This window comes from Bipolaris sorokiniana (genome assembly GCF_000338995.1).
Source record: "Bipolaris sorokiniana ND90Pr unplaced genomic scaffold COCSAscaffold_10, whole genome shotgun sequence".
In the NCBI taxonomy this organism is placed as follows: domain Eukaryota; kingdom Fungi; phylum Ascomycota; class Dothideomycetes; order Pleosporales; family Pleosporaceae; genus Bipolaris; species Bipolaris sorokiniana.
Genome location: NW_006911904.1, coordinates 322,434 through 344,141, shown reverse-complemented (window position 1 = coordinate 344,141; position 21,708 = coordinate 322,434). Strand labels below are relative to the sequence as shown.

The 21,708-nt window shown below is 49.2% G+C and overlaps 7 protein-coding genes across 7 annotated transcripts; 2 read left to right on the top strand and 5 right to left on the bottom strand.

Annotated features, from left to right (window-relative positions):
- Positions 1-103: 103 nt before the first annotated feature.
- On the bottom strand, positions 104-454 carry COCSADRAFT_27880 (uncharacterized protein; the record flags this gene model as incomplete). Its single annotated transcript, XM_007703352.1, has 1 exon — positions 104-454. One exon carries the CDS (start codon positions 452-454, stop codon positions 104-106), a length of 351 nt encoding a protein of 116 aa, XP_007701542.1.
- Positions 455-1,660: 1,206 nt separating this feature from the next.
- Positions 1,661-3,215, bottom strand: COCSADRAFT_120979 (uncharacterized protein). The gene is made up of 4 exons (XM_007703571.1): positions 2,868-3,215; positions 2,651-2,810; positions 2,496-2,598; positions 1,661-2,445 (listed from the first exon to the last, which is right to left on the bottom strand). Exons 1-4 carry the CDS (start codon positions 3,186-3,188, stop codon positions 1,809-1,811), a joined length of 1,221 nt encoding a protein of 406 aa, XP_007701761.1. The 5' UTR covers positions 3,189-3,215; the 3' UTR covers positions 1,661-1,808.
- A 1,077-nt stretch (positions 3,216-4,292) lies between these two features.
- On the top strand, positions 4,293-5,854 carry COCSADRAFT_220110 (uncharacterized protein). The gene has a single exon (XM_007703570.1). It carries the CDS (start codon positions 4,327-4,329, stop codon positions 5,545-5,547), a length of 1,221 nt encoding a protein of 406 aa, XP_007701760.1. The 5' UTR covers positions 4,293-4,326; the 3' UTR covers positions 5,548-5,854.
- Positions 5,855-9,739: 3,885 nt separating this feature from the next.
- Positions 9,740-14,268, bottom strand: COCSADRAFT_120972 (uncharacterized protein). Its single transcript, XM_007703569.1, has 4 exons — positions 13,765-14,268; positions 13,076-13,441; positions 10,708-13,027; positions 9,740-10,643 (listed from the first exon to the last, which is right to left on the bottom strand). The coding sequence occupies exons 1-4, from the start codon at positions 13,808-13,810 to the stop codon at positions 10,184-10,186; spliced, it is 3,192 nt and encodes a 1,063-aa protein (XP_007701759.1). The 5' UTR covers positions 13,811-14,268; the 3' UTR covers positions 9,740-10,183.
- A 580-nt stretch (positions 14,269-14,848) lies between these two features.
- Positions 14,849-17,527, bottom strand: COCSADRAFT_120969 (uncharacterized protein). The gene is made up of 2 exons (XM_007703568.1): positions 16,066-17,527; positions 14,849-16,009 (listed from the first exon to the last, which is right to left on the bottom strand). Exons 1-2 carry the CDS (start codon positions 17,497-17,499, stop codon positions 15,155-15,157), a joined length of 2,289 nt encoding a protein of 762 aa, XP_007701758.1. The 5' UTR covers positions 17,500-17,527; the 3' UTR covers positions 14,849-15,154.
- Positions 17,528-17,695: 168 nt separating this feature from the next.
- On the bottom strand, positions 17,696-19,216 carry COCSADRAFT_38319 (uncharacterized protein). Its single transcript, XM_007703399.1, has 3 exons — positions 19,072-19,216; positions 17,994-19,025; positions 17,696-17,943 (listed from the first exon to the last, which is right to left on the bottom strand). Exons 1-3 carry the CDS (start codon positions 19,160-19,162, stop codon positions 17,807-17,809), a joined length of 1,260 nt encoding a protein of 419 aa, XP_007701589.1. The 5' UTR covers positions 19,163-19,216; the 3' UTR covers positions 17,696-17,806.
- A 349-nt stretch (positions 19,217-19,565) lies between these two features.
- Positions 19,566-20,858, top strand: COCSADRAFT_120964 (uncharacterized protein). The gene is made up of 3 exons (XM_007703567.1): positions 19,566-19,841; positions 19,897-20,192; positions 20,241-20,858. Exons 1-3 carry the CDS (start codon positions 19,684-19,686, stop codon positions 20,681-20,683), a joined length of 897 nt encoding a protein of 298 aa, XP_007701757.1. The 5' UTR covers positions 19,566-19,683; the 3' UTR covers positions 20,684-20,858.
- The last annotated feature ends 850 nt before the right edge of the window (positions 20,859-21,708 follow it).

Below are 21,708 nucleotides of genomic sequence, written 5' to 3'. Positions count from 1 at the left end.
CTCCTAGCGGTTGTATGGTAGATGATGTGGCAGTGTGGTAAAATGTTAGCGTCGCAATGTAGTTTCGTAAGATTTTTGTAGTGTTTTCGACTTTATCTTCCTGCTATAGGCTTCCTATTGCCTTCTTGCTCGTTGACAGCCACTTGTCGTTGGTAGTCGGCAGCGTCTTCGCAATGACAGCGTCTAGTTGCGCTATCTGTTCGCGGCACTCACTGAACACCAATAGCAGAGCAGCTTCGAGTTTAGAATCTGCTGGATTTACCTTGAGATTTTGGCAAATGCTTACTAGTGTGGTGCTTAGAACAGGCAACTTAGAGCTGACATGGCGAAGGGACGTTGGCAGTTCTCCTGCAAGAGAATGGAAATCCTTGAGGCGAATGATGACTTTGGCACTGAAATCAATGAGCTGAGTTATACTAGCGACAGCCCCAATAACAGCGGGACCTTCGACCATTTTTGCGCAGTCCGACCCATTCGCACGACCCCCGTCCGCCACGAGTAGTGCGAAGCTAAGAACTTGCAAATCAAAACAATAAATCCAGGGAACTAATCTAACTTATAAGGTGCGGTAGAAGCGCATGCAAGGAGGTGATTTTTGGTGAAGAAAGCGACCATATTGACGAAGGCTGAAGCAAGGCTGAAGCAATGTTCAAGCAGCTGCACTTCTTGGCGCTCAAGTGACGGACCCACGTGTATCAGGACACGTGACGAACACCACCATAATCGCCTTATATAGTCCTTGCGCTACGGATATCATTAGAAAGTGTCTGTGATAGGGGTATCATACGCGCATGCAGCAGGTGCGCCAATAAATACGGGCTCTGGTATAATAAGGCACGCGAGAGTATCTCGCTATATCAGGAGATTCTAAGCAATTTGCCTTCCTTCTCAGCGAAATTGCTAGCATATACTCCTTCTTAGTAGCGCGTCTTTTCTAACCCTCCGAAATGTGGAAAGTGATTTCGGTCACAAGTAAGCAAGGTGTCTATAAGGAGGCGCGATTATCGAAATTAAATGATCGACAATATGATCAACATTGCGATAACTAGTGCTTTTTAGAAACTCTGTTCCTGAAAAAGAAAAGACGGTAGAGTTCTATTATATTATCCAAAACTTTGCATATCTATAGGTAAAAGATTCGGGAAGTCTGGATTGGAAGCAGTCTCTGCACAGCGGGTGTCTCTCGACGCAGGGACGGACCTTGCATCATCCCGATGATCTTACAGATTTTCTGGAGTTTGCAGCAGGATAGATCGGGCTCGCTCCGTCTTGGTAGACTTGGAAGTGGATCACTCGACATGTCCGGTTAGTGCCGACATTTTTGGCGGCGCCGAGCTGCTATACCTTTCGTAAAAGTCAACCTTTACCAAGTATGAAAATGGCAATGTATCTTCGATCTGCTTGTATGAGATGTTGAAGAACAATGAATATCTTGAAGTGCTCTGCAACAAATTTGTGAGTTAATCGTTCCTTTCAATGACATTGTGAAGGAACCGATTCGGGACGAGCAGTGAAAAGTGAAACGCATGTATCTTTTGGTCAAGAGCTGTTGCCCTAGGAAGCCTTGTCAATCACTGTCGAGTTCGAGTTGGATTGATAGACAGCGCGGCTTGTAGAACATGACAGGCTGCTCTAAACAAGCCATACGATAGATTTGAGGCATGGAAGGTGACTTGAATAACATCGGATAAGTGGTATTCAACATATAATATGTACAGGAAAGGGGTCAAGCCAAGAAAGAGATTACATCCCAATCATACAATCGTAGATTACCACGGTTCTAAGATCCCCATTCGTTAAAGATACGATTATTTGTTACCGTTGTATGCCAACAGATTGGCTGAGCCCATTGTGTCTGTCACGACACCAGGCGTGGCCAATTGGTACACCCTCGCCTTAACGGCCGCCGCAGTCGAAGGACCCTCGAGACCACGGAGGTATGAGATCAGACCAGCTACGTGAGGAGCCGCCATAGAGGTACCATTCTTAGAAGTTGTTCCTGTGTCGCTCAGATGGGATGCAGAGACGATGAGGGTGCCAGCAGCAAAGATATCCACTTCAGGGCCGTAGTTAGAGCCACCTCCACCGCTGAGCCTCCTGTTGTTGCTCTGGACGTTTCCGACGCAGATGACTTCGGGAGAGCGAGCTGGCGAGCGACCGGAGGTGGGTCCGTCTTCATTTCCTGCTGCTACGACCATGCTTACACCTTTGTTCCAAGCTGCAGCAATGGCATTGTCCCACGTTGTAGAGGCAGATGAACCGAACGACATGTTGATGACGGCAGTGTTTTGTCGATTCTTGGAGACAATATCGTTGACCGTCCAGTCAAACCCTGCGAAGACATCTGATGCACTTCCTGTGCTACCACCGAAGGTCTTGACAGCTATGATAGTGGTTTTCTTGGCAACACCATATTTGGTACCGCCAACAGTTCCAGCAACGTGACTAAGTTATGTTAGACAGGTATGGGAACTATGAGATAGAGCGTGACTTACGTTCCATGGCCATCTTCATCAGTATTAGGACTGTTTCTTACGGCATTAAATCCCCAGATGGCTCGTCCGCCAAAGTCCTGATGGGTGATGCGAACACCAGTGTCTTGATAATATGTCAACATCGAATCAAGATCTGCGTGATGTTTCTGACTTACCTATCACGTAGGAAAAGGTGCCTTGGCCCGCACTATCGTCGTAGACATAAGAGGTGGCTCCAGGCGTGCGGGAGGAGATACTAGCAAGGCCCCATGGTGGGCTTGCCTGAGACACAATTGCTGAAGTTCTCATGATGAAATCTGGCTCAACTACAAGGACCTAACAGTGATGTCAGCATTGCTACTTTGTGTCATTATATGACGGGACCCGTATTACCTCTGGCAGAGTCTTCAACTCTTCGATGGTTGCTTCATCGAAAGACCCAGCATACCCTTTGAAGTCGCCGAAGCCGTACTCGCGCTCCACTGGCTCACCAGCTGGAGAATTGTCACCTCGTCGGGCCAGGTTGCGGGCATGGATGCTGCGCACTTTGTGGTGGTGAGCAGCGACCGCTGCGACATCTGTATCAGGCTTCAACTGGACTATGTATTTTCCAGGAATAATGTCATCCGCTGGAGGTGCTGCGACGGGAGCAGCAAGAGCAACGAATGGAGCTGCGGCTGTAACCAGCGCGGTGAAACGAGTGAAAAAGCGCATTGTGAACGAAGGCAAGGCGTGTGGACCAGAGGCGGCTTGTCTAACACTGCTGGACTAGATGCGCTTTTTGACTTGCACCATGGCCGTTGTCGCATAGACCATTGTAATTGAAAAATGTCCCAAATCCAAGCAGGTCTTATCGTTTCTTAACTTCTGCCTCATTGGGCATAGGATCTGCAATACTATTCGTATAGCTTAATAAAACCCTCCGAGTCATGGGTGGCCAAGGAATTGCGTAAGGGGTATTTAAGAAATAATAGGAATGTGGGAAGGCGGAAATCCCTGTTCTCTCGGACAACACCTGCCAGTTTGAGCGCCTTAACCGTAGTACGGGAAGCGACGGGTCTCGGGAGCCAGCGTCGCGTTTTGTGGGCCCGTCTTGGAATTTTCTCCGCTGAAATAAATCTTAGGAAATCTATGCCAGTGGTTTTATAATTAGAGAAGGCAGTCCACAAGACGATCTACGACGTTTAAGCGCTCCGAAAACAAACATCAGTCGATGCAAACCCCCTGGAATCGGATATGTTAAAAGGCCAAGGAGCATGGGGGCCTGCGCTCCACCTTAAACCATGTCTAGACAGAGTCTGGAGAGCGATTGTTCTTATTGCCTTGGAAAGAGCAAATCAGAGGAGGAATGATCTTGCCATTTTTTGGTCAGCGATCAGGTTTTAAGTGGTAGCAACTGATTAGGCTAGGCTTCTTGTGATGAAAGTCACATTGTATACCCAAGGTGACCATATGCAAGATTGATCTCTTTATGACTACAGAGTTCTGCGCCCCGGTCAATGTTGTGTTTCTCTCTCATCTCTTATGCAAGCAATCTTAGATATTCAAAACTACGTTACTTGCTCCATGTGACATATTTTAGTACCAGTGTTGTCTTGAGCAATTTAAGATTAGATACGTGGCCCACTTAATACAAGTTTTCCGTCACCCAAACATGAAACTTACCCAAAGTAGTATTCAAGCAATAAGAAGCCATTCTTTTTAATTGAGACATGATTGGTTGTCATAAACCTGCGGGGGCAGCAAACAACAGCCTTGTGCGGGGTAAGCTGTGTCTGTTGTGCGAAGGGTTATCACCATACTATATCTTTCCGCGCTTGCAACTTTCTGTATTTTTCCGCTGAATACAATAATGCGTCTTCTACGGCTCGATTCTGACAAACACAAGTGGACCCTTGAGTCGTTCTCAAGAGAAGAAACTCCAATTTATGCTATTTTGTCCCATACTTGGGGCAGCAGTCGTGATGAGGTTCAATTCGAGGACATCCAAGGCGAACAGAAAGACTACGATGATACTAGCAAACTGGGATACGAGAAACTGCGCTTTTGTCAAGAGAAAGTTGTGAGGGATGGTCTAACATACTTCTGGATCGACACCTGCTGCATCAACAAGTCGTCCAGCTCCGAACTCCAGCATTCACTAGCCTCCATGTTCTACTGGTACCAAAATTCCGCCAGATGCTACGTGTATCTCTCTGATGTATCCGTTCATGAATCTACAGAAGGTTCTGATGAGAAATGGAAAGATGCATTCTTAAGGAGCAGATGGTTCAAACGCAGTTGGACACTTCAAGAACTCATTGCACCAACTTCCATCTTCTTCTTTTCTAAGGAAAAAACATTCCTCGGTAATAAGAAAGAGCTAATGTCTACGATTAGCGCTGTGACTCGGATTCCCATTCGAGCTCTCCAGGGACTTGGGGTCATTTACTTTACCGTAGATGAGCGTTTATCTTGGAGCCAGGGCCGCTCTGCAACTATCCCGGAAGATGCTGCTTATTCTTTGATGGGGATTTTTGGCGTGCAGCTACCCATTTTGTATGCAGACGGTGACTACGATGAGAGGAAAAACATAGCATTAAAAACCCTGAAAAAAGCGATTGCGGAAAAGAAGGTCGACGACAAAGAACCACACCGTGTCATACGAATTGGTGGGGCATCTTGGGGTGACCTCATGAGATTGAGCGAGAATGACTTGCAAGAATTGGATTCCGACCTTCAAGAATACCAGAAATGGCTACTTGAAGAGTTGCCAAATCAGATTAATAAATTGGCTGTCTGGACCCCATTGCTTGGAGAACTTTCGGAGGCTGCAGGTGTAAAGATGAAGGCATTGCTGGAAAAGCATGGCGTTGTTTACGAGGACTTATCACACCTTCAACCCAAAATGCGACCTTATGAACAGGCGTGGGCCTGCTTTAGTGACGAGCAACTCCCAGTACAAACGCGAGTGCAAGCACTAGTGGAGAATCGGTGGTTCTTCACGAGGAAGAACGAGAACGTCTTCACATGCATCACTGCAGCTAGAACGCTCGAAGATTTAATGATCTGGAGAAAGGTATGGGGCAAGTAAAGTATAATGACAAACCTCTGCTATTGCACTGAAATACTGCTCTATTGAGGCTTCTCGTAACCCCAATCAATAATGTGATGGTGGTGCTTTTCTATGTTGCAGAAAAGCTTCACTGCCTTGTTACTGAATTAATAGAAGCAGCAGCCTTGCAGTACTTAGGCTGTCTATCAGTTTTCAACTGATAGTTGTTACCAGAGCTAGGCCTCTCATGATTAAAGTTCCCTCATGAAAGACAGGGAAGTGTATGCGCTACGTTTCCGCAATCTCGTCATTCCACGCTCGACAACTTGAATTGATAAATTAGAAGCAATCAATATATTGATGAAATCACTACGAGTTTAGCTAACACTACGGTCATATCAGTGCATTGTTCATATGCTCAGCTTGCAGATGATAACTGCATATCGTACTATGGTGACTCCTCATTTTGCCTAATCATTTTTGTTGTAAACCTCCACCCATCATGCACTTGGGTATTTCAGAAACGAAGCCATGTCGTACCTGATATCGTGTAACGATTTGTTAAAGCTGCGCCTATAAAGTCCATGTAAAGCATTCAGGACTTGTAATTTGGAAGCCATGCGGAGCGCTTCCAACTAGCTGCATACTAATCGTGGGCCGGAATTGCGACATCATGAAGGTTATGATTACACCCATATTGAAACAGAGCGTCAACTCTAGAAAAACACTTGAGCTATTGGATATCGGGTCATGGATCAGGTAAATTTCGGGCGCAAGACGTTAGAGTAGCATTGTTCGTAAATGAAGGAGCAAATAAAAGGCAATGTAACAGTGAGAAGGGAACTGTGGCGGACTGACCTTATCAATGCTTTGTATTTCTCATGGAATGTTGATATGAACATTGCCGATTATTCAAGCTGCGTTGTTTGGCATTGGGTGGCCGGGCGTCACGTACACATTGACAGCGACATGATTTGTAGCGTATAAGAGCCATACTGATGTGTATACCTTCATACTAGAAAAGATGGTGTGGCGGAACGTCCGTCTCAGCAGAAGCCCTGACAGGTTTGCTAAAGCAGATCAAGCATAGTTCTTGTAATGGTAATGAGCGAAGCAAAGCTCTTCACAAAAGACTCGTTTAAAAGCTTGCTAATGCCGCCCGACTCGCCGCAAGGTAAAGTCTGACATTCTCTAGAAAGTCGACAAGGATGGGAAGGGAGGGTGGTTCGGGCAGATCGTGCTAGGAAGAAAGCAGCTAAAGAGGCTAAAGAAGCCCAAGGGAAAGAAGAGCGTGGCCGACCAAAGGCAACGGTAGAAGCAAACAAGGGTCAAGCAGACAAGGGGAAATGTAGTTGGAAGCATAGAACTAAGGTGCTTGAAGCGTATAGCCTAGACGGCGTAGAACGGGATGCGTCACAAATCCAGATACCGAAAGACCCAATACTAGAATCACGAAGAGCACCCGAGGCCCAGATGTGGTGATAAAGTACTTAGTGAACGCGGCTTTATCTCTGCATAGAGCTGCAACCTTGTTTTTCGCCACGACATGGCAGTGTTATCAGCCACACTTACTCAATTCAAGAAGTATAGCCAGCGAAGTATGCAACACCTAGGCTAGAATGACCCCATCTGCTAGATACAGCCAAGGGCTTAGTTGCATAGCAGAGCTGATGCCTAAGCATCGCTAACATCCACAGATTTCCAATCTGCTCCTTCTTTATTCAACTAATCATTCATACTTGTATTTCAATCAACATGCGCTATCATCGATATCGCCCACTGCAAAGCAACGACTCTCTTCGAATTCTCACTTTGCATCCCAGCTTGAACGACTCAGACCCTATTGCATGCACCATTTCTGATATCATATCCTTCCAGTTCCAACCATTTATCTAAAATTCCACTCTTACCGTAGTTATTTTATCATGAAGGTATCTAGGTTAGATTGTTTAATTATCAGGCATATATGAGTAAAATTAAAATCAGAATTCTAAAAGCAATCCCTTTAGACTATGCTTACCGTAATACAGCACTTTGCCTATGTATTCAGAAGACAAATATACCAGCAGATGCGAGCGACACTCTAGGCTAGGGGTAATATGAACACGACAACATCATCTTATACAAAAAGAATAGGCCCCCGACGTATAGACCAATAATACCATGTCTTTTGTGTTACATACTAACATTTCCTTTATCGTGACGATCGAATTGCGACCACTGAAACTCTCATCTGGTCATCTAGAACGCAATGACATCGAGCAGAACTTCAAATCTCGATCGTTGCAAATTCACACAAGAAACCTTGAGCCGCCATCGACAACCACCACTGAGTTACAAACGTGAAAATGTAAATTCCGGGAAGCGCAAATATACCAAGCGAGGTCGTACATAATCTATTCAGCAACTCCATTATCCTATGAATCTTCAGTTGCAAGTTTATATATGACCCCTCTGTTTGGCATCCACTATAATCATCCATACCAGCACCATCACTCGCATCACCAACTCAGCACTCGATACTTGGCAAAATAAAGCAAACGCTCAGCATCCTTCATCTTCTTCTCACACTCTTCTATCTTCGTCTTCGCTTCCTGAATTTTTCCCTCGCCTTTTCGTACTCCCTTTGCGTATCAACGTGTCGCCGTGTAGCTTGCTCTATATTGGTCGCTATATCGATGTTCGGCATGTCCAAGCCGGCATTCAAGGAATCGAGGCCACTAGAAGTGTAACTGGAAGTGTCAAAGCTCGGGGTGTCGAATAACGAGGGAGGGTCGTATAGTGAAGGGTAGCCTCCGTAACGTCGGTATCGTCGAGGTACCACGGGATACATTGCAGTGGAGTGTTTTGGGATGGGTTCAAAGTAGAATATCTTGGTGGTTAGGGAAGTTAGTTCCACTAGCCTGAATTGAAATTGATTTGGCACTGTTAGCTAGCAAAGGCTGCGGAAAGCTTTGAGAGCAGAACTGAAAGGTTACCACTGAATATGTAGGCGCAGGCGATGAGAGCGAAAAGTCCGGATATGGAACTGCACACGTGGCCGAGATGACCTGGCCTTTGAATCATCAGTGCAACTGAAGACTCTCTTACCATGAGTCTAGGCTCAACATCCATGGAGTGTCGCAAAGCTTGGCCAACAGAATCAATATGCTCGCATCACCAGGAAAACAATCTACGTGCATGAAGAAGCTCCGCGACGTCTTTGCTGCGAACCATCAACCAGCAAACAGAGCACCTGCATTGTGGTGATTAACGAACGCGAGTTATTTCATGGGATTAGTCCATGTACGAGGGAGAAGAACAAGTCATGATATCGTTGGCATATGGCGCGATTGCCAACGTTGACCAAAATGCCAAATCATCTATTGATGTTCGCTAGCAGTTGCTAAATTGATACAATCATCATGACACAAGACCTGGGGCAATGTTACATCTACCGTTGTACAGCCCGCCTCATCCGTCTGGACCTATGTAATATCGATCTTAATTGCTTTGATGATCAACACCACCGTATTGCATTCAACACGAGAACCTCGCCAAAGCACCAGATCCGCAATATGTCCGCCTCATTATGCCAGCGCCCCTCTACTTTCAACCAATAACCATCTGCATGACTATCGTTGGACGGTTCCGAATCGGTCTCTGACTAGTATACTGCCAATGAACCAGCTCAACCGACTTTCCCCAAGTTCACAAAGTAAATCTCAGGGCAAACTTGTCACACAACCCTTCCGAATTCCTCCATCATGCATATACACCCTAGAATATCGCATTCATGTTGAGCTACGGTCTCTCCAACAATCCTCCACCACGTACTCACTATCCCCTCCTCATGGTCTAAAAAATCTCATCCTGACACATCTCCAATATCACCCAGTCAAATCGCAACTTCGCTAGTCCACTTCGATCCGGCCACCCCCACACTCTCCCGACCATCTTACTTTCCTCGCTTCGTGCAACATCCCATCCAAAACCATATATGCCAGGCGCAATAGTCATACTCCAACCACATCCACAAAAAGACCATCATTCTCTCAACCCCCTTCGTTTCCCCACCATAATCCTCCATACCTACAATCGACGCAATCGCCGCAAAGCCTATCTTGGTGACCCGCCAAAGCAAGTGTATCCATTACTCTTGCACCAAACTCACATCTCACTACATCAATCAAAAGATGTAAGAGAAAAAGAATATCTAAATAGGTAGAAAAAATATATAACTAGAACCATACATGCCTTTCCTTGATTTAAAGTATACAGAGAATTCCCCTTCGCCCGCCTGCTTGTTCACCTACCCACCACCCACCCTCCCTTTGGCCGCCCACCCATCCATATACACAAAACCCATTTCCTCATCTCACCATCTCAAATATTTGCCTTTGCACACGCCTTAAACACCATTATAATTAAGAGAAGAAGAAAAATACGAAGAAAGAAAGAAAAAAAAAGAGTTGAGCAGGTGGAACGAACTAGGATGGTGAAGTCGTATGTTTGTGTTGGCCCTCCCCCATTCCAAAGCCATGGCCTTGCTTTCCCAATAAAATCCCCGAAATATGATGCTGTTTATGATTCTCCTGCTCATATGACTTCTTGTCACGCATCCCATTAACCCTTCCTTTTTGCTGTTCTCGTCCGACCCTCTCCATCCCGCCGCCGCCCGCCCACCCCTAACCCCCTACCTAAACAAACTCCTCAACTCCTCCAACCGCGCCTTCGTCGCCTCCTCCTTACTCCGCCTCTCCCTCGCCATCGTCAAATCCGCAAGCGCCTTCTTCTTCTCCTGCAGCACCAGCATCTTCTCCTCAAAACTATCCTGCATAATAAACCTCTTAATCGTCACTTCTCTATCCTGACCCAATCGATGCACTCGATCTACCGCTTGGGCTTCAGCCGCGGGGTTGAACTGCGGTTCCATCATGAAGACCTTGTTGGCGGTGGTGAGATTGAGGCCAAGGCCGCCGGCGCCGATAGAGACGAGCATGATGCGGATGGCGGGCGAGGTGCGCAGGAGGTGCATGGATTTGTCGCGTGCGTCGCGAGTCATGCGGCCGTCGAGGCGGACAAGGGCGTGGCCGGCGGTTTTGAGGGCGATTTCGATGAGGTCAAGGTGTGTGGTCCAGGAGGAGAAGACGATGCTGATGTAGCGTGTTAGTAAAAGAGAATCTAAATGAGGGGTGTGGGGGTGGTGGAAAAACATACCTCTTTATGGGGCGTTCATCAGGATGCTCATCGCTCCAGCGACGGAACTCATCCAGGTCGTTGAGAAGGGCTTGGGTCTTTGTGTGGGGACCTGTGTAACTGCCTATTTTCTTCGCCAACTTGGGGTCTTTGCGGATGCGGTCTTGCTCTTCGAGGTAGGAGTAGAAATCCGCGCGCTTGAGTTCCAGGGCAGCGGGCCGGTTGATGTCGTCGCAGATGTGGCAGCGGACAGAGCCGTCGGGTTGGACTAGACTCTTCCATTGGTCCCGTAACTTCTTGAGATGGCGGGGACAGACAAGGTGATAACAGGTGGTCATGTAGCCGATGACGTCTTGGACGTTTCCTTCTTCATCTTCGTCATCGGGATCGGCGTCTAGTATTGATCTCTTGCCTGGACAGTAATGGCAGTCGGCTGCGTTTGTAGATTCGAGAAGGTTGAGCATCTCGTATGCTTGTTGGCGCGTGAGCTGGGGCGTTTCTTGACCATCATCTTCAATCTCCATCGGCTGGTCGTATGTCATGCCATCTGTAGTCTTCAGGGCCTCTTCACTGAGCAAGTCGCGTCCATGTGCACAGATGAGGCGAAGGTTGAGAATAGCCGTGAGAATGCGCGCATAAGACTTTCCGCCCATCTTGTCACCCTGGGTAACAGCAAGGACCTTGCGCTGCGTATCCTTCTCAAACCAATCATGCAACTGCTTCTCCTCCCTAGAAAACTGCAGCCTGACGACGTAATCGAGCTTCCTCGGCACCTCCTCCTTGATGATCTCTTTTGTGCGGCGAATGGTCACGGTGCTAACGAGTAGCTGCAGTCGCTTTACCACATTGGGATCCGCACTTTTGAAAGGATTCAGTATATGCGTATTGAAGCCGGCAGTGGTGTCAAATGGCCTCAGCTTGATGAAGTTGAAGAGTGCACCAAGATCCTCAAGTCGGTTCTGAACTGGCGTACCCGTAACAGCCCATCGCCGCTGGCCCATCATATTACAAGCGGCCTTTGATTGGTTTGTTGGGTTGCGAATCGTATGAGCTTCATCAAGGACAATGCGGAACCAGTTTAGATAAGGAAGCGCACGCTTCTTGTCCATAATGTCCTTGGCGATGATATGATACGTCGTCAGGACGATGTCGTAGTCTGCTAGCTTCTCAGGGGTCATGGAAAATCTCTCAGCTCCATGGTATCGCGTCCACTTCAATGCACCATTGCCTTCGGGGAAATGCTCCTTGATCTGCTCCTTCCAATTAGTCATTGTACTGAGGGGACATACAAGAAGTGTTGCTCGAGTATTGATGGTAGGCTGAATCATGGCGGGAAGGGGACGAGGAGGCGGTTTCTTTTGGCTGAATGCTTGAGCGGCAGTGATGGAAGCCTCGTCGCAGATGAGAGACAGGATACTGAGCGTCTTTCCAAGTCCCATCTCATCGGCTAGTATACCTCCCAAGCTTGGAGCTGGCTTCTGGGCTCTCTCTTCACCAGTGATGATATGTACGTATGATATCCGGCCATTATCACGAGTCTTAGTCGTCCACATTGGATCCCGACGCTGATCAAATTCTTCGGAAGAATGATCCTTTTCGTGATCGACCATGAAGTGAAGCGCTTGTTTTTGATGTGGGTACAACTCGGTCTTGATGAGTGGTGACGGGTTCCGCATCGGTACCGCTTCAGAGCTGGAGACGACTGTGTCAAAGACATCGTCCACTTCCTGGCGAATCTCGTCGACGCTACGGACCACATAGTTGTTCATAGCCGCATATGGTGCAGGCGCTTCGAAACCAGGCTGTGAGGCTTGACTCTTCTGGAACCCTTCTTTTGTTTGCGGATTGTAGTAGTCATGGCGCGCGAGCTCGAAAACGGGACGCTCAAGGATGAGGTTCTTGCCCTTGAGAAACTTGCCGATATTATCTGCATTTTTGCGGGGGCAGTAGAGCTGAAGAGTCATTGTGATAAGAGCCGAAGTGCTGCTGCCTGGTGGTCCTTCATTTGGAAGCTTGCGACGCGGCTCTGTCCAGGCCATCCACTTGAGACCGCTTACATTCGCGCTATCAATCAGTGGAGTAAGTCCCTGTGCCGTCTTCATGTCAACCCTACCAAACTCTTTGCCCATGCCATCAAGGACCATGATGATGTGATTGCCCTTGTTGCCAGCCCTGCGAAAAGCGACTTTGATTCGGCTCTGGCCGCCATGGTTTCCAACAAACTTTTTGGGGTCTGGGAAAGGAACGAGATGAGCTTGAATATAAGTGTGCTTGAGCTTGCCAATGCAGACTTCATCATTGCTGTTATCTTGGATTATCTGAACCTCGTCCTCGTCGTCGCCTGGTATCTGTTAGTCCTGTTTTCTTGTCCATGAAGTCTTGTACTCACTCATGGTTAAATCAATGGACGGCTTTTGCTGCGGTAGAGATGCTACGGGAGAGTTTTGTTGGTACCGAAGATCAAGGGCGCTTCCACCGCTAAAGTTTGTTCGATGTGGAGTGTTTGTCTGTACTTCTCCAGTTTTGAACCGCTTTGCAGGCGATGCCGTGCGCTCTTGGATGTTGTGTAAACGCTCGACAAGTGAGACCTGGCCGATGTTGCTGGGCTCGATGCGACCGCGATCAGAGTCTCCACTAGAGGATGCTGGACGTTTTGGATTTACAGCCTTGGGGTTGAGTAGTGCTCGAGGATCAAACTGAGCTATCTGAGATGCAGGCGGTCCGTGGCTGTTGTTGTGGTGAGTTGTGATCTCGCCTGGCACGTGCGTTGTTAGCTCTGGGTCGGTGAACGTGAGGAAATCCGGCAGCTCAGGATTGCAGTAGTCCAGATCATCACCAGCTGGTTGTGGTGTGTCGGACAGAGGCTCATCAGGTCCAGACGCAAAAAGTGAAGCCCATGACGTCGCATCCGGGTACACATCGTCTACCATGTCCACGGCTGTGCCAGATGCTTCCATGTCATAGTTTGTGTTTGACATTTCAAGATGTTTGAATATCCAAAGCCGATTGAGTGGCAACGGATACCAAGTGGGAGGAAGAGGTATCGAAAGGTAGACGGAGAAAACTGACGAAACGTACCTGTTCCCCGTCGCCCCGTGGGATCAAATAATAGAGCTGGATTCATGGTGTCTAGTTTCCGAAGCCCGACGTCTGTTTCTTTCTTTTACCTGTTGACTTCACTTGTGAGTCTCCCAGCTCTTCCCACGACGCCGTGATGCTCAACGGCTCAGCGCATCTGATGCCAAGCCCTAGTAAACGTTCGCCACAACACGCTGGAAAGGTTGTTTATCAACCCCTTGTCCGTCTCTTGAACACTCAGATGCCTTCACTTCTCTTCTTTCATCAAAGCCCCGCGGTAAAGCACCCCTATCTGCAACAGGTCGCGTGATGCTGACTACTCCAGCTGTGCAGTGATTCTGCGATGGCTGAAGTCAAGCGGCCGTAGTTTGGGCGGCTGAGCTCTTGTAATGTCGCGGCTGGCATCAACGAGTGTGGTGGCCGGGAGTCATACGAAGACCTGCTTCTTTGAATGATGCACGTAGGGTCGAGAGCTAATGCCTTTCATGGTCGCCTGTTGGGGGTGGATTGAGGTGTGGCTGGAAGAGGCCTAGCGCGAGTGTGGATGGATATGTCAGATGACCCATCGATTCTTCCGCTCGTGTGCGTGTGTGTGTGTACGACGACGCCAAAGCCTGAAAAGAGACCGTGCATGCGTTCGCAGCGCGATAGCGATGACATCGGACCTGGCTCAATGCAGGCCATCGAATTGCCTAGCTAAGCTGCTCTTACGCCATCTATTGCCTACCGCATCTAAATTTGAAGCCATGGCGGCATGCTTGGCGCGTCCAAGGAACATGTTTTTCCTAAGTGTAGTGTATCCCGTAGAGTGCATACCATACCTACACAGTCGTCCTCTGGAAAGCCACTGCTTGTGCTGATTCTTGGCCTTGACAACACCCTCTCTCCTCCTTGCAAGTTGATTACACGTTTAATACCGGTCGACATCCACCAGCGTGCACTAATCGCTGCCGGTCATTGCCGACGCGTGTTCAACAATCCCATATTTGTGGACTAGGTCTTCTGTGCCCACCACCATCACATGGCCCACAAACGTGTGCGGGGATGACGCCGAGAAAGGGCCGTCAAATATTCTTGTTGCGTGAGCACTGCCTCGAATAGATCAAAGTTATGGAATCCGAGTCATAACTGATGATTGACTTCGTAACATGTACCACGCACATGACCACCAGACGTGGGGGGTCAAGGTACGCGGTGCAACCCCTTCTAGGACAACTGCCATGTTGCTACCTAACCTAAATATGCAACAAAACGCCACCCATGCAGCCCCACGGAATACGCCCATGCCCATGTTTAGTGCCATGGTAATCCTTCACACGCCTTCCATGCAAAACAATCATTCCTTTCGTACAAAACATGTCGCTGTGTCAGTGTCCGGTCAAAAGCCCACTCAGCACCAAGTGAATACCGGATTCCTGCCCTTGACCATCTCTAGCCGTTCTACAATCACCTTTTTCTGGTTTCCTTCCATGTCTTCGTTTGCAGCATAACCTAGATCGCCATCGTCGTCGAACCCATACTCGTCAACCTCTCTTCCATGCGTGAGCGAGAGTCGCCTATGATGATGTTGGTTGTCGCGCACATGCCGACGAGGGGGCTCGTAGCTCATGCGTGACTGCGTCACTGGTCGTCCATTCGTATGCCTGTCGGCGGTTCGTGAGCCCATATATACTTCGTTTATAGTTGCTGGCGATTTAGGACGGCCATCAGCCTGGCGTACGTCGAGCAATGAAGCACCGCGCGCGAGATTGAAACGATTCCCAAGTGCTGTTTCCAGAGGAGGCGAACTCATAACAAGGTCCTGTTGCGGCTTCTGCGGCGGCGTCGAAACAGCCGTAATATCCATTTCTTCGTGCTCCTCTTCTAGCCTTGGGGGCCTGCCTGACTGCCGTCTTCTCATCTCTGCCGACGGCGCCCTCAGTGGAACAGCAATTGGTATCTCTACTATGTCGTCCCACACACATACGCGAGCTCTCCTTGTAAGCTCAAGAGGGCCCAGGTCGGGCGTCTTCAGTGTTTCCACTACATTCCAGGCTTGTCCTTTCATGACTGCAATTTGTTTGGCATACATGCGTTCCTTGAAGTCGGCGTCTTGTGAGAAGCATTTCCGGAGAGCTGCCTGCGTATCGCTCCACCACTGCTTCGACGTGAGGAGAGGAAGAAAGTGACGGCGGGTGGCTTCGGAGAAGGGCTGTCCAATGAGCGAAACAGGGAGGAAGAGCCAACCAAAGGGATAGCTGCGCCACTGTGATTGTATCAGCTCGCTGCATGTTAGTCAGTCAGTCAGAGACATTTACTTACTGCATCGGGGTGCTTCCAGGGCCAGGACAAACTGTTGTCAATGGCACCAATGGTGACTGTAGGCGTTGCCCCGCTCTGTCTGGGAGTATTTGATCGACTGGCTGCACTCATGGGCTCTCGTCGTCCGTATGGATCCGCTGCCTCCATTGAATGTCTTGTGTAGTCACTCGGTTGGTGGTCCTGAACATCCACGTCTTCATCTAATTTAGGCGGCTCGGCGACAATCGTGGCTTGCTGTGTCTTCTGGTCGATCTTGATCATCCAGTTGTCCAGTCCTCTGTCTGTATTTCGCATAATGTAATCTAGTATGACCAGCTTCTCAAGCTGCTCTCTGAAGGACTGCTGTAGCACAGGTGTCCAAAAGCCCCTCCGTTGATTGTGCTCGCCCATCATGCCGGCTTGTTCTTCTTCATCCTCGCCATCGGACTGGACCCCACTTGGTCGGCAGTCCTCTGCCCATCTCCGCTTCTTCTTCCGCGCAGCCCTATCTCCGCTATACCCCGTGTTGTGCTGGTCAGGCCAGGGGTGCTCTTTGAGGAAGATGTTCGCATCTTTGAACCCCTTCAAAAACACCTGGAAACTGCCAAGCTTCTCAGGGAATGGCTTCCGCTTCCTGTAGTATGCCCTTCTGTCCCAAAAATCGTAGTGAAAAGACTTGGAAGAGAGACCGACGACATCAGTGTAAGGCACGAGATTGGTGCGTAGCTGGGTATCGAGGACGTATGCGGCAGCTTCGGATATATAGCTAAGGTTGGGAATGAGACAGGCGCGGCCAAAGAAGAATGGAAACAGGTTCCGGTGTATCCACTTTGTCCATTTCGGGTTCCGTGACGCGTAGGGCTCTTCATCCTTTGGCTTGAAAACACCCACCACTTTTCCCTGGGGGTTTCGCGCAAAGTAACTGCCTGAGCTGCCCTGTGTAATGAGCTTTGGATGCATGTTCATATCAATTGCCGTCCTAACGCTTTCTACAATATCATCGAATTCGAGCTTGGTCATACGGTCGGATGGTACGTCGTAGTCGAACGTCAGGGACTCGGCCGTTGCTGGTCGTACCCAGTCTGGGGCTTGGAAAACAGAGTGGTGTATCTCGAGGGGCTCATCCTCTGCCGAGTCGCTCCCCTTTTTGATCTTGAACTTTTGCGCGATTTCGTCGGCCCATCGCTCGAATCTGGCGTTGATGGCTTTGATGTCGACTCCCGAGTTGGCACGCTGCCTCCTTCCAGAGGGCATTTTCTTGAAATTTGGTGAGCTTGGCCCTGAGCCGTTCATGCGCATGCCCGAACTGCGATGTGGCTGTATAGGGGCAAAGTGCGAGTTGGACAGGGAGCTTTCGTGGTGGTCACCCTCAAAGTCGCTCCCAGAGTCTTCCTCTTCTTCAGCTTGGGCTATACGGGCATAGCCCGATGTTGGCGGCCGCTTCGACTTCGACATTGCGGGGACTTGGTGAGCAAAGAAACTGGTCGTCGGTCGTGTTCTTGTGTGCTTAGCCGGTGCCTGGTAATTGTGATGGAATGACGACGGAGCTACTGCATGGGGTTGCCGCCGCTAAACCCCGCTTCGTGCTAGCTCACCCTACACTGTGGATCATCACATGCAAGACACCTGGGGCCCATGGCCGGGACTTTGTTCTAGTACAGGAGTGGTAGTTCGATGGACCGACTATGTAGGTACTGTGGGGTATAATGCTCTCTATGCGCAACACGCAGCTCGATTTAGTGGCCCATCATTTACTTCTCATCTAGAAACTGTCGTCGAAATCTACCTGCCTTCGCACCACACTTGGACTGTCCTCGTCCATGCCTTCAGTGGTTTCTGTTATGTCTCCTCCAGCCGTCATCAACAGATCGTCTACAATGCGTTTACTGGCCTCTCGGGCTGTGAAATTGTCAGTTATGTGTCAGAAGTAATCGTGTGCCGCGACTTACCGGGCGTTTGTAGAAGCTTGCTGTGCGGAATATGGAACTGAATTGTTTTCGGAGGGCTAAAGATTTCAATCTCGTCTTCTTCCTCGTCGCTGTCATCGAAGATTGTCCCGCCCGTCCGCTGGATGCTCATCGGATGTTTGCCTTTTGCAGGTGTCTGTACGCTCACACCGGGTGTTCGTGGTGTCTTCATAGGCGAGAAAATGTCCGCGCGCAGTTGCGGGGCGGGAGACGAGGGCGGCGAAGAGTCTTCGGTCCAAGCTGGCAGCTTCGAGGTAACACTCCGAGGCGTGGGTGCACCGCGCTGCGCAGCAAGAGGCGTAAATGCGCCAGTAGGTTTGTATTTTCGTGGGCTGATAATGGGCGTCGCCTGCACACGGTATGTCTTATCGAGAACGCGGTGCAGCAACGGGTCCTGATTGATGTATGATTGTTGTTTCGTGGCTGTTGGTTGCATAAAGGGAGAAGAGTCGAAGCCGCTCATATCTGGCAGCGCTTGGCCCTTGCCGGGAGTGACTGGCTCCAACTTGGGTGTCTTGGTGTCACCCAGGTTAGGCTGGAACTCTGCCCTGAGCGCCTCGTAGGGCGAGGACATAGCAGCAAATTGCGGCTCTTCCTCGCCATCGCTTATGTCTCCTTCCATCTGCATGGTTTTCTTGTTCGACTGGGGCGCACGTGGAGTGCTGTGGCCGAGCGAGGGCGAGTCAAAACCGATAGTCGATTCAGGCTCGTCTTCTTGGGCAGATCTCGGTCGTGGTGGTGTGGTTGTCGCCCCTGTCATGGTCTCATCATCCTCCTCAACAGTCTCTTCCTCATAAGTTTGGGATTGCTCTGTCTCCTCATCATGCACAACAGACTCGTCCTGGTCCGGCGCTTCGTATCCAGAAAGCGAAACGTTGGCGCTGGCCTCGAAGAACTGCTTCCAGAATTTGGAACCTTCCCACACGGCTTCCGAATGTTTTCCATACTGCTCAACTATAGGCAAAATACCTGTGGTAACGATGCGGTGCGCGCGACTGAAATTCTGGTCGATTTCTGCTCCCGTCAGTCGCGTTGGTGGGGTACACGAGGCTTTGTTTACCTTGCAGCGTCAGGGTGATGGACTGCTCTAACTTTTCCAATTCTTCCGTGAGCGACAGATTGCGCTGCGGCGCCATGCTTTGACGCGACATGGTATAGTTGTGCCTTGGGCGCTATCCGTCGTATGCTGTCGTTGTTGCTACCACTCGCTCTCAACAACAAAGAAGACTGAGTGGGAGCTTCATGGCTTGGCATCCCCGAAGTTCCCCGCACCTCTGCCTTCCCTCAACACCAGAATCATACCTACCCCCCGCCCTGCCGCTAGCTTCAGCACCCTACCCAAGACATTCAGACATGCCATTGAACCCGTGATCTTCCTACGGTATTTCCGTACACGTCATTCCGGATGAGAAACACTCGTTTCCCCTCACGCAGGTCCTAGGACGCTACGTGCAAGAGGGGTGATGCGTGCGGCGCTCATGTTCCGCGTATCCGGGTAATTCACATAGGCATTCCTGTATTGTACGTGCGGAGAAGAGTCTTACACGACGTACACTAAATAAAACTTGATCTACTGCCCTAACATCTCTTCCGCTCTCCAATTGATCTTGCACTCGTTCCGTCTTTTTAAGTACTGATCCATCCACGTTTCTCACAATATCAGATACTCACCATGTCCATTCGGCTGCCAGTAGGAATACTCTGGCGTGCCTCGCTAAGAGCTGCGCCTCTTTCGCGGGTAGCAAATCAAGCCCCTCAATGGACACGGAACTATGCTGTCACGTCTAACGATAAAAGAACAGCCATTGTCACAGGTTCTGCACGTGGAATGTGAGACTGTCTAATTTCTCCGTAAAATGTATTGAATTTAGCTCACCCTCAACAGCGGCAAAGCCATTGCCTTGAGATTAGCAAATGACGGATACGATGTCTGCATCAATGACATTGCAGCCAACAAGTCCGAGGCTGAACAGGTCGCCAAAGAGATTCGGGATATAGGCCGCAAGTCCATAGCACACACTGCCGATGTATCAAACTTGAGCGAAGTTCAGTCATTAGTGCAAGCATCAGTGTCCGAGTTGGGACCACTCAACACAATGGTAGCAAATGCCGGAATCGCCCAGGTCAAAGGCCTGCTTGACCTGACAGAACAGGACTTCAAGCGCATGTTCGAAGTAAATGGTGCGTCTTGAAAAGGCCTGCGATCAGCTTTGTTCTAACAATCCATAGTCTACGGCGTATACAACTGCTACTCAACCGCCGCCAAGCAGATGATTTCGCAGGGAACCGGAGGCAAGATTCTCGGCGCAGCCTCCATCGTAGCATTCAGGCCCTTTCCACTACTCTCCCACTACAGCGCTTCCAAATACGCCGTCCGCGGACTCACTCAGGCTTTCGCTATGGAGATGGCACAGCACAAAATAACAGTCAACGCGTACGCACCTGGTATTGTCGGCACGGCCATGTGGGAACTGATTGACGAGAAACTGGGCGAACTGACTGGGGCAAAGAAGGGCGAGACAATCAAAAAGTACACCCAAGACCTGATTGCGCTGGGCAGGACGAGTGTGCCAGAGGATGTTAGTAGCACTGTGAGTTTTTTGTGTAGCAAGGATAGCGATTACATGACAGGCCAGACGATTGTTATTGATGGAGGTATCATTTTTACGTAGATGGATGTAACTATGTGCGGATGCTCTGTTATTGCGATTGTTCATGCGACATCCACCAAACGACTTGGACAGGGCGAACGAAATTGAAGTGTCTGGATCGTTTGTTGTTTCTTCATCAATACAGGTACAAATACCGCATAATTCCATCTCCACCAAAAAAATCAGTGTAACACACACACCTTATCCCTCACACATTCACTACTTGTTTTGCCAAAAATCCCATGGAACACATCTTCAATCCACAAATGATGTTCCCACAACATCACTTCACCACATCGCCATACCGCCGGCTGCAACAACCCTCGACGTGCAAGTACCAATACTCACGAAGCGCCTCTTCCAGGCACGCGAGACACAAGGAATGTGACTGGGCGTATCTAGCTGACAAGCTCATTCACGACATAAGGATGTTGATGGAGGATATGAGGCAGAGGAGGATATTGTGGCAGCAGCAGAGGGAGGAGCGGAAAGGAGGGCTGGGACAGGGTGGTGAGGGTAGTCTAATGGGTTAGGGTGGATTAGGAAGTGTGCATGTGGACGTGATGTGGATAACGGAGACTGAGTCCCTGGAACGGAAAGTTTTCAAGTATGGAATCTTAATGATGTAAATCTGGTGTTTGAAGTAAGTGCGAGTAGAGGACCCATTTTGTGTATATTGGCTTTGTTACTAGTCTGCTGTACAGCATGCCCTCTCCTCAGTCTGGATTTTAAATTCCAAGGGATCCATAGCGATACGAAAACTCTTTTCTTCGCGCTTACTATCAGTGCTAAGCGGTGAACACCTCGGTAAAGTGTCTCGACGATCACTGTCAAGATGGGTTTACACTCCTAGGGTGCGGTCTAGACAGGTCAAAGCTAAGGGTGCAGATTATACGAGGGAAGTGGATACTCTGGGGTAAGTGGGGGGAACTTGAACCGCATAGGGCCATTGTATATAAACTACTATGTATGCTGTTGCTGACATTTGTTGTGAGGTGCTCCTTCTCATTCAGCCTGAGTGACGCCACCGCCTTGTTAGTATCCAT

Bases quoted from the DNA above. Each gene is read 5' to 3' on its own strand.
- COCSADRAFT_38319 (XM_007703399.1), bottom strand. From the start codon at position 19,162: ATGTCGCGTCAAAGCATGGCGCCGCAGCGCAATCTGTCGCTCACGGAA. The intron at 19,026-19,071 runs GTAAACAAAGCC...TGACGGGAGCAG, and splicing joins CATCACCCTGACGCTGCAAG to AAATCGACCAGAATTTCAGT. The intron at 17,944-17,993 runs GTAAGTCGCGGC...ACAATTTCACAG, and splicing joins CAAGCTTCTACAAACGCCCG to CCCGAGAGGCCAGTAAACGC.
- COCSADRAFT_120969 (XM_007703568.1), bottom strand. From the start codon at position 17,499: ATGTCGAAGTCGAAGCGGCCGCCAACATCGGGCTATGCCCGTATAGCC. The intron at 16,010-16,065 runs GTAAGTAAATGT...ATACAATCACAG, and splicing joins CCTGGAAGCACCCCGATGCA to TGGCGCAGCTATCCCTTTGG.
- COCSADRAFT_120979 (XM_007703571.1), bottom strand. From the start codon at position 3,188: ATGCGCTTTTTCACTCGTTTCACCGCGCTGGTTACAGCCGCAGCTCCA. The intron at 2,811-2,867 runs GTAATACGGGTC...CATCACTGTTAG, and splicing joins AGTTGAAGACTCTGCCAGAG to GTCCTTGTAGTTGAGCCAGA. The intron at 2,446-2,495 runs GTAAGTCACGCT...AACATAACTTAG, and splicing joins GATGAAGATGGCCATGGAAC to TCACGTTGCTGGAACTGTTG.
- COCSADRAFT_220110 (XM_007703570.1), top strand. From the start codon at position 4,327: ATGCGTCTTCTACGGCTCGATTCTGACAAACACAAGTGGACCCTTGAG.
- COCSADRAFT_120972 (XM_007703569.1), bottom strand. From the start codon at position 13,810: ATGAATCCAGCTCTATTATTTGATCCCACGGGGCGACGGGGAACAG. The intron at 13,442-13,764 runs GTACGTTTCGTC...CGCACGTGCCAG, and splicing joins CACGGGGCGACGGGGAACAG to GCGAGATCACAACTCACCAC. The intron at 10,644-10,707 runs GTATGTTTTTCC...ACGCTACATCAG, and splicing joins GATGAACGCCCCATAAAGAG to CATCGTCTTCTCCTCCTGGA.
- COCSADRAFT_120964 (XM_007703567.1), top strand. From the start codon at position 19,684: ATGTCCATTCGGCTGCCAGTAGGAATACTCTGGCGTGCCTCGCTAAGA. The intron at 19,842-19,896 runs GTGAGACTGTCT...CACCCTCAACAG, and splicing joins ACAGGTTCTGCACGTGGAAT to CGGCAAAGCCATTGCCTTGA. The intron at 20,193-20,240 runs GTGCGTCTTGAA...AACAATCCATAG, and splicing joins GCGCATGTTCGAAGTAAATG to TCTACGGCGTATACAACTGC.